Raw genomic sequence first — 13,316 nt, forward strand, 5'->3', positions numbered from 1 at the left:
CTAACCTAAAAGTCATGCAAAAACTGATAGTAGTATTTTGCTTTTATCTGAATATATCTAAAGCATGTGTGGCTTTTCTGAAAAACCTGCAGAGCTTCCTTGAGCAACTGTGTTTACTGCATGCCAAGCATTGTGCTGGGAATTGATAGGCGCCTCCCTTTCCAGGGACTCTGAAAAAGTCCTAAGAGATTTGTTCCTACTTGCCCCAAATCTGTTTTTTACCTGGAGGTCCTTTATCTGGAGCAGTCCATAAGTAGGGAATTCTTAAGAAACTCTACTAAATTTTCTCCAGGTTTACCCTTTTAATTCATCATAAAATTTCATATATATATATAGAGAGAGAGAGAGAGAGAGAGAGAGAGATTTTTTTTCTGAGACAGAGTCACCCTAGCTAGAGAACAGTGGCATCATCAAGGCTTACCATGACCTCAAACTCCCAGATTCAAGCCATCCTCCTGTCTTATCCTTCCAGTACACACAGCAAATTTTTCTATTTGTTGTAGAGACTGGTGTCTCACTATTGTTATGGCTGGTCTTAAAGTCTTAACCTCACGTGATCCTTTCCTTAGCCTCTCAGAGGGTCAAGATTATAGGCATAAGCCACCACTCCTGGCCTATAATTATACAGTAGAACCTCTGTGAGTTGACTGCCTAAGGGACTGTAACAAATTGGTCAACACATAGAAGTGGTCATCAAAAGAAACTAGGCCTACTGTCCTGATACGTACATGTATTGCATGTCTGGTTTATGAAAATTAGGTCAAGTTAAGGAGGTTGTGGATGTAGGGAGGTGGTCCCCTATGGAGGTTCTACTATATTTTCATTTAAATTTTTCATTTGCAACTATTTATAACATGTATATATTAGCAGTTGATGTAGATATGAGGTTATTTCATTTAGCCCTTTCTTTTACTGAAACAGAATCTTGTTCTGTTGCCTGACTTGGAGTGTGAGCTGTGTCATCACAGCTCACTACAACCTCAAACTTCCAGGCTCCGGTGATCCTCCTGCCACAACCTCCTGAATAGCTGGGACTACAGTCATGTGCCACCATCCCCAGTTGATTTTTCTATATTTCATAGAAACAGGGTCTCACCATGTTGCTCAGACTGGTCTTAAACTCCTGGCCTCTAGCAGTCCTCCAGCCTCAGCCTCCCAGCGTGCTAGGACTACAGGCATGAGACCTCTGTGCCCAGCTCATTGGGTCTTTTTCATTTTTCTTTGGATTAAGTTTATTCTAAGTAAGTAGGGTTGTATTGGAGATTTTTTTTCTCTACAGTTTTTGCTCTTGCCCATACCAGTATCTGGCGATTGATTTGTCTTATGGGCCTTCTTTAGGATATTTTTTAAATGAATTAAAATTACATTTGAGAGAAAAAGATAAAGCTAACCTTATCAGAAATTTGTATGGGATAAATAAACTGGCTTAATTGTTTTCAGCCAGCCTTTGTATAGGAGTGTTGTTGGTATTTGAATAAAGTAGTTCTTTAAAAAGGGCAGTGGTATCTGAACTACCTTCACTTATCTTGTACATATTATAAGATGTAATGATTACAAGATGTGTGATTCTTTCATGCAGTCGTGACATTACCTGCTTGTTTTTTGAGCACTTACTGTGTGCTCGATACCAAGGGATTTACCCACATACATTTTTACATTTAATTCTTAAAATAGCCCTAATCATTCTATCACCATTTTATAATCATAAATTGAAGCTCAAACAAATTCAATCATTTGCCTAAGGTGACATAGCTAGAAAGATTTGGGAAAATTTGCCTCACTCCAAAACCTGTTCCCCTTAATCACTAAGCTTTGTTGTCCATCATTCTTAGCTAGATGTATATCAGACATTCCTGCTCAGTGAGTTCATTTAGAAAACCCCCATCAACTATTCCTCCAGACTTATCCCATGCAACATGTCTTTTCTTCTTTTCCCTCCCCCTCCTCCAATAACGTAAGCTTTTGCCATTTTCTTGTTTAGACTGTTCTAGCCTGGTAGGCCATATGTTTGGTTGCGGAGGACATAAACTTCTGGGATAGGAAGTATTTTTGGCAATCTAACAATGTCCTCTGAGTCCTAAAAGGTCCTTAGGTCCTCTGTCACTGAGAATAGTTTTTTTGGGGGTGTATGTGTTTTTATTTGTTTCTCTTGCAGTTAGTTAAAGTGTCACTCTTGTTATCCTTGCCATCTACCACCAGAAAGGAAAACCTAGGCTGGGCACAGTGACTCACACCTGTAATCCTAGTGCTCTGAGAGGCTGGGGCGGGTGAATTGCCTGAGCAAGACTCCATCTCTAAAAATAGCCGAGCATTGTGGTGGGCACCTATAGTCCCAGCTACTTGGGAGGCTGAGGCAAGAGGATCCCTTGAGCTCAAGAGTTTGAGGTTATTGTGAGCTATGATGCCACATATGAATGTAAAACTGAATGTGAAACTCTGTCTCAAAGAAAAAGAAAACCTCAGTGAAGTAAGGCAGACCAGGAGATTTAAAATAACATGCCATGTAAGAATTAGCCAAATAAAAATGCAGTATGTCCCTGTTTTCGCAGGGCAAAGACAGAATTAGAATGCTATTCTTATATATTTAGCTTCACCTAGGAGGATTCTTATGGACATCTGAAAGGTACAACTATACCCATTTGATTTTCATCTATTGCTCTTTGCTAAAGATAGAAGTTTTTCTTTGTCAGCAAATTCTCAGGAAGAAATCCTAGAAAAAATGTTTTTAAGTTTAAACTCTTTGAACAATAATAGATGGGGACTATAAAAGCAGTTAAAAATCTATGTCTGTGGTGGTATTTGAAAGGATATTCAGACTCTAATCGTAGCATTTACTTGCAATAAGATTTATGGTCTTTGTTTTAAAGCACAGGTACTATTTTATTATAGTAAGAATGGAATATTTTAATTTTTTTTATCAAAAAAAGATTATCAGTGCATTTCAAAAGAGGGAAGTTTGATTCTCTTTTCCTCTTACCATTGTAACAATGTATTTTTCACAATTGAAAAAAAGCATGAGAATTTGTCATGTGTCCATAATGTTTATTGAGGGAAACTCTGTGCTAAGTAACGATTCTTTTCTGATTTATTTCATGCATTATGCAATGATCGGACTTCTTGGGTTCCCTCAGTAGAGACTATGTCCGGACACCACTGGCCAAGGAGCTGGAGTGCAGATGCGTGAAGCACATCTGATGTCAAGAAGGGCTTAGGTTGGAGAAGCGAAGGACTGTGGTGTAGAGTGAGGGAGTTGTTGTAATGAACCGTTTCTTCTATGACCAGAGATTCCTTGATAACAGCTCTCAGCTTCTTCTCTACATTCTAGGCCACTTCCCACTCTCCTTAAATAATGCCATGTATAAAACAAAGCACAATAAAGCAGGGAAGTGCCACAGCACATCATCGGATAGTCTCATAGAAAAGCTCTTAGGAGATCCTGATGGCAAGGCTGTGAAGAGTGGGGAATGTGCACACTGCTGGTAGGAGAGCATATTGGTTAATACTTTTGGAAAGCAATTTGGCAGTATCTAATAATGTCACATGAGCATACATATCTCTAGGTCTCAGCACTTCCTACCTACGTATGTGCTATAAAACCCTCTCTTTTACGCACGAAGAGATGCAATCAAGAATGTTTATGTTGGCTCAGCGCCTGTGGCTCAAGTGACAAGGCACCAGCCACGTACACCCAAGGTGGCAAGTTCTAATCCAGTCTGGGCCTGCCAAACAACAATGACAGCTGCAACCAAAAAATAGCCGGGCATTGTGGCGGGCGCCTATAGTCCCAGCTACTTGGGAGGCTGAGGCAGGAGACTCGCTTGAGCCCAGGAGTTGGAGGTTGCTGTGAGCTGAGATGCCACAGCACTCTACCCAGGGGGACAGCTTGAGGCTCCTGTCTCAAAAAAAAAGAATGTTTATGTTAACATTGTTCACAATAGCTCCTCCCCTCAAAGGAAAAGGTAAATGTCTGTTAACAGGAGAGTGAATAAATACCTTCTGCTATGGTTATTTAGTGGAATATTATAGAGTACTTGTCAACTATAACTTTGCACATCAGTAGATCAATCTATCTCAAAATGTGTTGAGGAAAAAAACTACACGTGTACAGTTGTACTATTTACACAAAATGTAATCACATACAAGACAATATTTTTGTACACATTTATGTTATAGAAGGATGTACATGAGAATTATAAGCAACATTCAGAATAGTTACCTCTTTAGGGGATCAAGTGGAATAAAGTGGGAAGGGGAAGACAGGAGTCTTCAACTGTATCTGTAATGTCATATTTCTAAATCAGACGGTAGATACATGGGTGTTTGCTCATTTTTATACTTTTTATATACTTGAAATATGTAATCATTAACACTTTTTTTAAAAAGTTGCTATATTTTTATCATTTTCTGTACTCATCAGGCTGACCCACATTTGGGGCCTTGGAATCCCAAAATATTTTTAGTTTCTTTTTCCTCATGTTCTGGCTGTGGTTAGAAATCCTTAGATATGTTCAAATCTGTTTCTTTTTTGCACTCAAATCGGCTTTATTCCCATTTTAGCCTTTGCAGAAGAAACGTTTCTGTAGAGATTGATATGCATAGCAGTTGGTGGCGATGCAGCGTATCCTGAGATGTAACGATGAGGTTAGATTATTCCTTGCTTTAGGATGCATTTGAGTTTTAGGACGGTCCAGTTAGGTATTGCTGAAAGAAACAGCTGGTGACGAAGAAGAAGGTAATCATAGTATAGCAACCTGGTATAAAGCAAAGAATGTGTTAAAATCTGTATCAGAATCTATCAAATGCTGCGTTTATAACGTCACCCATCAGCATGTCAACCCAGGTCAAAGACAGTTATCTACTTAGAGTAGAATAAGATATATTTATTTAAACATGGAACAGAATTAATGGGGATTAATTAATTTTAAGATTAATTTCCAGCTTTGGTATAATTTAACCTGATTTTTGGTACAGGTTGTTTTAAATGACAGTTGCTAACATTTAAGAGAAGGATGTGTTCTTACCCCACATCTTTAAAAATACAGGTACAAAAAAAAAGTAAAAATAAATAGTAATATTTCTCTCCCACCAGTAATAACAGTCACATACACATGGTGATTCTGATAAAATATTACTTAAATATGTATACATCTGAAATAGTAAGATTTTTAAAGTGACAGAGAAACAAAAGGACTCCAAGGTACTAGTATCAGGATATTCATTGCTGTACTTCTTGAGTGGCAAACTCCTGGAATCAGCAAAAATTTTCACATCAATAAAGTCATTGGAAAAAAAAATTAGAGGTGCAAAATGTCTCTCGACTTGGCAATGCAGGAATTGGGGATCTGTTTGCTTTGGTTTTATTAACACCTCATACTGTATACGGCTTTAAATTACTTAAAGTGGTTTCATAAACTTATTTCATTTGATCTTTACTTACCCAGTGAGACAGACAAGTTAGATTCTCACTATCTGGATTGGATAGATAAAGATATTTTCTTTACGGAAGAGAAATAAGTCCAGGCAGACATAGTGACGTGTTAGGGGCACATGCAGCCAATAGATGTCACGGCAGGGATAAGCCCCCTTATTTTTTGATGCATCGTCTGATACCTTTCGATCTAAATCTGTCCACAGATTCATATGTATTGCAAAAAGATAGTTTTCTAGGTTGTTGTTAGATTATTAAACTTTTGTTTTTTAAAAACGTAATCTTTTATGTAAGCGTAACATGTAAACACAAAGGTACTTAGGAATCTTTAAAGGCACTGTGTCATGCTTCTGTGACACCTGTGTTGCACTGTTGTTCCCTAGCCTGCTCAGTTGATTTAGCCGTGTGCGGAAGGGGTAATGTGGTGTCCCACCTTCTCGGTGCAGCCCTGGACAGTCGCAATAGCACCATCTGATAGTTCCTTGTTTAACTTTGATGCATTGAAATTAGTTAAAGGAATGGAGCTGGGGGAATACAGGAAATAATTCCGCTTGATTCCAACTTTAATGAGAAACTTGCCAAGTTCTACTAGGACCGAAAAAAGGATCAAAACACTCAGAAGGTCACGGGCTGGCCCTGGACAAGAACTCATAGTCTGCTCCCTTCCCTTCTTCTAGGAAGCAGCTGAGATTCTGGCTCCTATTCCTGCTTCTCCCACCCTGACTCTGATTTGCCTTGGCCACCCCACGTCTGCTGTTCCCACTTCCTTCCTCTGGCTGTAATTACCTAAATTTTAGACACAAAAACTTTTCCAGTGATGGAGGCAGTTTGTTTATTTATCCCTAAAACAATTTTTCCAAACTTACATTGTCCCAAACAGCTATCAAAAGCACAGACTTTGGGTGGGTGTGGTAGCTCACACCTGTAACCCCAGCACTTTTGGGAGGCCAACACTGGAGGATTGTTTGAGGCTAGGAGTTTGAGACAAGTCTGGTCAACAAAGGGAGGCCCTATCTCTACCCAAAAAAAAAGAAAGAAAGAAAGAAAGAAATTGGCTAGGTGTGGTGGTGTATGCTGTAGTCCTACTACTACTACTCCAAGGCTGAGGCAGGAAGATCACTTGACCCAGGACTTCCAAGCTGCAGTGAGCTATGATTGCACCAGGGCACTCCAGCCTGGGCAACAAATAAAGACCCTGTCTTTAAAAAAAGTAATAAGAAAAGTAAAGACATAAAAGTAATAGTTTGTCTTTCTGGAATGAGACCTAGATAGACTAGATTGTCTTTTTTGTCTTGCTTCCCTATTTGGCGATCAAAGATTACCAGAAAAAGAATTTTTTAAAGTTTTGTTTTGATGTTTCTGGTATAGCCAGCAGGTGCACAGACCAACCCCCCTAAAGCCTTCAGACAAGTGTGGAAGCTATAGTGGGGTGATCCATCTTCAGAAGCTTGTCATTGGTAAGGGGTCAGAGTTTACGTGGATTTAATTTTTTTATTGATAGCCCCTTGAGATGAGAAACTCCATGATCTGATGTAAAATATAGCTGTTATGTCTTAAATTATTCCCTTTACTTTTCTGTCCCCCTTTAATGGGTTTAATACAAATTAAACATTCCCTGTACTTCTGTAGTGAGATACCTTTTGAGATGTTGCTTGCTATTTATTGGGACAGAGTTAGATGTTAGCTTTTCTTAAAAGTTGATGCCTTATTTATGGTTCTAGCTGTGAGTAAACAAATTGTCTCCTTCAAAAGAACAATGTGTGTCCATTTAGCTTCTACAAAACATAGGCAGTAGTTAATAAGAATTCAGATTGCTATAGGAATTATTTTAATACAGCTTCATAATTTGTTATATAATGCATGCGTAATCTGAACTGAAAGCAGAGGAGACATGGAAGGTTATTATTCCAAACAGCCATTCCTCAGGAAGACATAGCACGCGCTAAGCCCATAACCCTAACCATTCACAGCCATAAGCCAGGAGGGGCCATGGTGGTTCTCTATAGAGCTTTAGGCCCCGTCTTTCTTCTCCACTGATCCCTCCCCTGCCACTTCCATTTCTGTGCCTGGAGCAGCAAAAGGGAGACAAGGGTAGAGTAGTTCCCATGCTGTGGGGCATGAGGGTGCTCTTCTCCCAGCAACACAGAGATAACGCCCCTAAAGCCCGTTAGCCAAGAGCACATGCAGAGTTAGAAGAAACCAGCAATCAGTCATGCAGCCTTAGTGTTTCACATGAGAGAAAGTGAAATGACGCAAGGCTAGGAGGGAGCAGAGCCAGACCCTACAATACGCTAATTCAGCCTTCAATATTTTATACATTTATTAATCTATTTGTTTATTCATGCTTTTACTAGGTACCCATTATATGGTATAGAATTTGATAGAAAATCAGCAGGGATACAAATATGAACAGAACATGTGGTCTTTGTACCCCAAGGAGCTCATGATGTAGGATGACAGAATCACAGGATGAAAAATGGACTGTGTAATATATGAAGGTCTGTGGGAGGGTTAATCATGGGACAGAAGTAAGGACATCATCTACTCCCATGGAGAGGATAGGTGGCACAGATTCCTTGTGCTCTGCACAGAGGATGCTACACAGTAGAGGGTGGAAAGAAGGGCAATTCCTCATTACACAGAGAAGAGAGAAGGATATTCCTGTCCAGGGAGAGCTGTATCTGCAAGGGTGTGGCTTGCCGCTCCGGAGAGGTGCTGCAGAAACTGAGTTTGGAAAATTCTGCATACGGTGCTTCTGGTGTTGAGATTATCCAAGATTTTCCTACTTATTTGCTCACGAACCATTTATATGTGTGGGTACAATATGTAAAATGTGTTCAGCCTTCCTTCATGATTTCACTTTCCATTCCTGTGAAACCCCCATTGTCCAAGCTCTTATGATATCCTTAGACTTTTGACATGCCCACCTACATGCTTCTCCCTCTCAAATTCATAGTACTAAATACCACAGTCAAATGAGTATTTCTAAGACTTTAACATGGCTTACATTGTGTTTCTTAGGTAGCACATCCTCCTGCTGCAGACATTTAAAAGTACAAAAGGCTATATCATGCCAGCTAGTCTCTCACCTTTATTCCCTAGTCAGCCAGCTGGCTCCCTTGGCCACCACTATTATTATTAATAGTGTCTTGTATATCCTGCCAGAGAGAGTTTATGAATTTATAAATTAGAATTCCCTTTTTCTCTCTTTTATACATAAATAGGAGTACAGGATAAAAACTATTCTGTACTTTGCTTTTTTCACCTAGCAGTACATCCTGGAGATCTTTTCATATCACTCCAAAAAGAACTTTTTCACTGTTTGGCTGCAGTGGGTTCCATCATATGCAGGAACCATAGTTTATTCACCCAGGTCCAGGCGATGGACTTTTATGTCATTCCTGGCCTTTGCTATTGCAAACAGCATCCCAGTTGGTGCTGGTTCTTCGTGGTACATATGACTCATCTTAAAAAGCACTCTGACTCCTAAATGCTCACAGAACAAAGTATTTTGTTTTAACATTCAAAGCTTTCTTCAGTAAGGGCCCAAATAACTTTCTAATCTCACTATTTGTGTTAAAATGAACTTTCTAGTTCAGCCTAATGGTCAAATTCAAGATCTTTTCCAAATACCTCTTTAATTCTTTCTTCTATACATCCAGATGAACTGTCTTCTTTACCTCTCCGTGACGTGTTCCTTACATGGGCCTTTGCTTTTCCCAGCTCCCTAGCCTGGATCCCCATCTCCTGGCTCTGCCTTTGGAAGTTGAGTCTGTCCTTGATAGCTCAGCTTGAGTCCCACCTTCTCTCTGATCTTCCACATCTTTCTCTGATAAACCACAGCCCTTGCTGTCTGTATCACTCTTTTTACTTATGGCAGGCATGTGCATGCATACACATCCTCCCAGACTTATATACTGTTTCCTGTTAAATATGTACATGTTCTTTTTCTATTCAACAGATTTGTGAGGTATCAAAACATACTGTTTAGCATTTTATTTATTTATTTATTTTAAGATCTTGCTGTGCTGCCTAGTCTTGAGTGCAGTGATAACAGTCATGGCTCACTGTAACCTCAAATTCCTGGTCCTAAGCCATCCTCCTCCCTCAGCCTTCCAAGTAGTTGGGACTACAGGTACACACCACTACACCTGGCTATTTTTTAAAGTTATTTTTTGTAGGGATGAGATCACTCTGTTGTTCGTACTGGTCTCTGACTTCTGTCTTCAAGTGATCTTCCAGCCTCAGCCTCCCAAAGTGTTGGGATTATAGGTGTGAGCCACCATGCCCAGCATTTTAGTATTTTATGTATGGCTTTATGCTGCTCAAAACTACCCAGCACAGTTCCTTCCTCTATCAATTTTTGTTTTGTCATCTGCTGTCCTTAAACATTCAGAAATCTTACATGCTGCTCTATGCCAAAGCCCTCACTGGTTCCTGTTGCCCCTATGTGATTAAGCATCCTTCTCTGGCTGAAGGATAATGACAGGCAACTGGGCCTTCTCTGGCCACTCTCTCACCTCAGCAGATCTGGCTCCTCGCCTTGGCCAGATGGACTCACCCTTGAGGCTCCACAAATGCTTTGCCATAACAGCACATGTGCCACTTTTCCCAACACAGGGTCCCATTTTCTCTTTTCTAAATCCTGTTTTCCCAACCTCAATGGAACCTTTATACCACGGGCTTTTCCAGATCTTCTCTCCAGTGTCTCCAGTCATTTAACGTGTAGGAGTAATGGTGATGACGATCACGATGGGAAAGCTTACCCTGAAAGCTTTCTATGTCCCAGACTCTGCATAGCTGTATTATTTCCACTATCTCGCTCTGTGCTCACAACCTAGACGACAGGGATGCTGCCTGCACGGGGTGTTTATCCTGTTCCACTTCCTATTGAAGAGCACACCCATCATCATCCTTACTGTTTGTCAGATGTCCTCATCATCTATGTGTAGACTTAACAGTGGCCAAGATCCTTCATTTCCAGGTGCCCAGAATGTAGCATGTTGCTCGTTGCCCTCCCAGGCTGTGAGAGAGGTTGTACTTAGGGAATGCAAACTTGTTTTAACCTCTGCCTAACGAGGTTGTACTTAGGGAATGCAAACTTGTTTTAACCTCTGCCTAAAGAGTTCCTGGCTATCAGGTGATTCTGTACATTTTATGCTACAAAAATGATTTTAAGTTATTTGGTTTGGGGATTGTACATGTTTATGCTGCTTTCCTTAAACCACAGACAGTAAGTGCTTTTATGTTCTTCTGTTCCCTCCATCAGATTGTAAAATTCTCAGATGTAGGAACTTAATCTACACTTCCTGAAATGTCTAATTCCCAATTAATATAATTTTTAATACAAATTCTCTAACCTAGCATAGTTCATTGGATTAATTGATGTTCATATTAACTTCTGGTATATTTTTTTGTTTGTTTTTCAGGAAATCATTTGCCAGAAGAATACTGTAAGTATTTTACTTAATCTTCTAGAAATTGTTTATCTTTTCTTTTCCATCAATTAATCTCTGGTCTTTTTCAAGTCTCTCCAGATTTCTATCTCTATCATTCCTCTTTCGGGTTTCTGATGTATCAATATGTTTATTGTATCTAAATGCTCCCTTCCAGAAATTGCTTACTTTTCGATTTTGGAACTCCTTTTCTGGAATGACCACCAGAGCTTTTGTCGTAGGAGGTCTAACAAGTTCACAAACTCATCCTAGAAAAAGTTTCTTGAAGGATGGGCTGGGCACTGGCATGGGTGCATAGCTTCCCAAGGGGATACTTCAAAGGTGACTGGGGTGATATTCAACAGTGAGGAATGTAGCACTTCTTCCAGGATGAATTCATGGACTTAATTATCTGACCTTATAGTAAAACTTTAGAGGTGACATGAGAACCTGGCTCTTCCTACATGTGTTTCAGAAAAATTTCTATAGTATATTTAATGTTGTAGGATTATAAGTGGCACTAAAGCAGCATATCTTTACACAGATACACATATGTGTGTATATGTATATGTATCCAGCATGTGTAAATTTGCACTAGCACCTACAGAGAAGTATATGTATGTGTATGTCTATCATCTATCTTCTTTTTAGAGATTGATTTTAATGCCTAACTCCTTTGAATTCCTACCTTCCACACAGTTAAAAAATGTGAAAGAAGGAGAAAAATAAATTTTAGAATTTAAAAATTGCCTCAAGAAGAAAAATTATACAGTGGAAACAGCCTTGTTAAGCCAATAGCTGTGTGTTTCATTTTGGACAGTAAGCTAGTATTTAAAAAACCTTAAAGAATGTCTCTCTGCAATTTAGAGTGAAGATAATACACCACATAAAGTCTGCACGATTCAAGATGATAGGATTAACCGTACAATTGGTTTTTCTTTAGATCAGACATTTAAAAACTTAAATGCTTACGATTTCACCAGGATGAGAGGAGACTTAGGGCAGCTTAAATACTGTTGCCATTATAAACTCTTATCCTTTCCACTTCAACAGGAAATGAGCAATTATTGCTTCATGCTTCCATTCACTGTTTTTTTTTTTTAACACTATTTAATTTATTAGAGGTGTTAAACTGTTTAATTTGTTTAACAAATTTTATGTTTGTTAAACAAATTAAACAAATATTGATTGAGCACATACTGTGTGCCAGGCTTTGGAGGTGCTGCGCAGGGCTCCCACTAAGGAGGCTGGTAGCAGAAAGAACCATATTTATAACTGTTGCAGAGACAACAAATGAGAAGCACCAGTCTAGTTGGGAGAGGTCAGTGAGCAAATAAGCAAACAGACACATTAGGAAACATAAGGTGACGTGCTAAAGAGTGAGGTGGGGGTGGGCATTATGTGAAGGTCCTTCAGGGGAGGTGGCATTACCTGAGTCCCGATGGTAGGAAGAAGCAGCCAATCCTGCCCAGCCCAGCGTGGACATGGAGACAAGCAGGCTAATACAAGGACCCAATACTGCGTGTCCTGAATAAGTTGCCTGCTGACTGGAGAAAGCTGCTATGTTTTGGGTGCTGGATGTCCTAATAAAAGGCTGATTTGACCATCTTTTTCAATATATTTGAATACTGAGAGTTTTTCTTTCCAGAACCTTAATTCAATGTCCACATGCACAGATTGTCACCTTTATGTGGTTTTTAAAAATTGAAAAACGGAAATGGCATTATTATTATTTTTTTAAAACAGTGAAAACAGTTAGCATAAGATTAGATTTTGAGCTGTGGGATTTTATAGCCATGAAAAAAAAAAAAAACATGGCCAGAGAGATTAGTGTGGTTACTTATGAGCACACTTTGTGTTTTTCAGTGGAAGGAAATGTGATCTTTGAAGCAGGTGTAAATATCCTTGAATTTGTATCTTATGAGTAAAAGGCAATTGCATTTGAGGTTTTGTTCTTGATCGCACAGCGATTGTTTTTATTTACTTTGGATCATCAGCTGTTTCAAATTATGGATTTGGTGCCACTGTGGAAAGAGGAATTGCAATAATAACATTTCTAAGCCAACTGGGGAGATAAATAATCCCCAATTCTTAGTTTTCATCATTTTGAAAAAGTGCTCTTCTCAGCAGTTGGTGTCTTTTAAGAAAAACACAGTGTCACATAACCAACACTGGCACTTTCCCCCACCACATACTCTCTGGCTGTCTCTTAGCTCTGGCCCCCTTGTTTCCATGTGATTCCTGTGGTTCACCACCTTCCCTTTCTTCCTTTGGTTTTTTTTTTTTTTTTTTTTTTGCATTGACAAGGGAAAGTGAAAAAAAAAAATTAAGAAGCTCACTGAAGCCCGCAACTTGGGAAAACCTTTAACATGCCTGGGTATTTTCTTTTCTTTCTTTCTTTCTTTCTTTCTTTTTTTTTTTTTTTTTTTGAGACAGAGTCTCACTATGTTGCC

General features: G+C 39.3%; 1 protein-coding gene across 2 annotated transcripts in view; it reads left to right on the forward strand.

Moving 5' to 3' along the window:
- The window catches only part of MAP3K5 (mitogen-activated protein kinase kinase kinase 5), a 208,202-nt gene that overhangs the window by 67,029 nt on the left and 127,857 nt on the right, over positions 1-13,316 (forward strand). For both annotated transcript variants that reach the window (XM_003790296.3, XM_023513499.1), the window contains one exon: positions 10,858-10,881. In XM_003790296.3, coding sequence (XP_003790344.1) covers positions 10,858-10,881 — 24 coding nt within the window. The remainder of the gene's footprint in view (positions 1-10,857; positions 10,882-13,316) is intronic.

Source organism: Otolemur garnettii, unplaced genomic scaffold (genome assembly GCF_000181295.1).
Source record: "Otolemur garnettii isolate 467f Iridium unplaced genomic scaffold, OtoGar3 scaffold00042, whole genome shotgun sequence".
Lineage (NCBI taxonomy): Eukaryota > Metazoa > Chordata > Mammalia > Primates > Galagidae > Otolemur > Otolemur garnettii.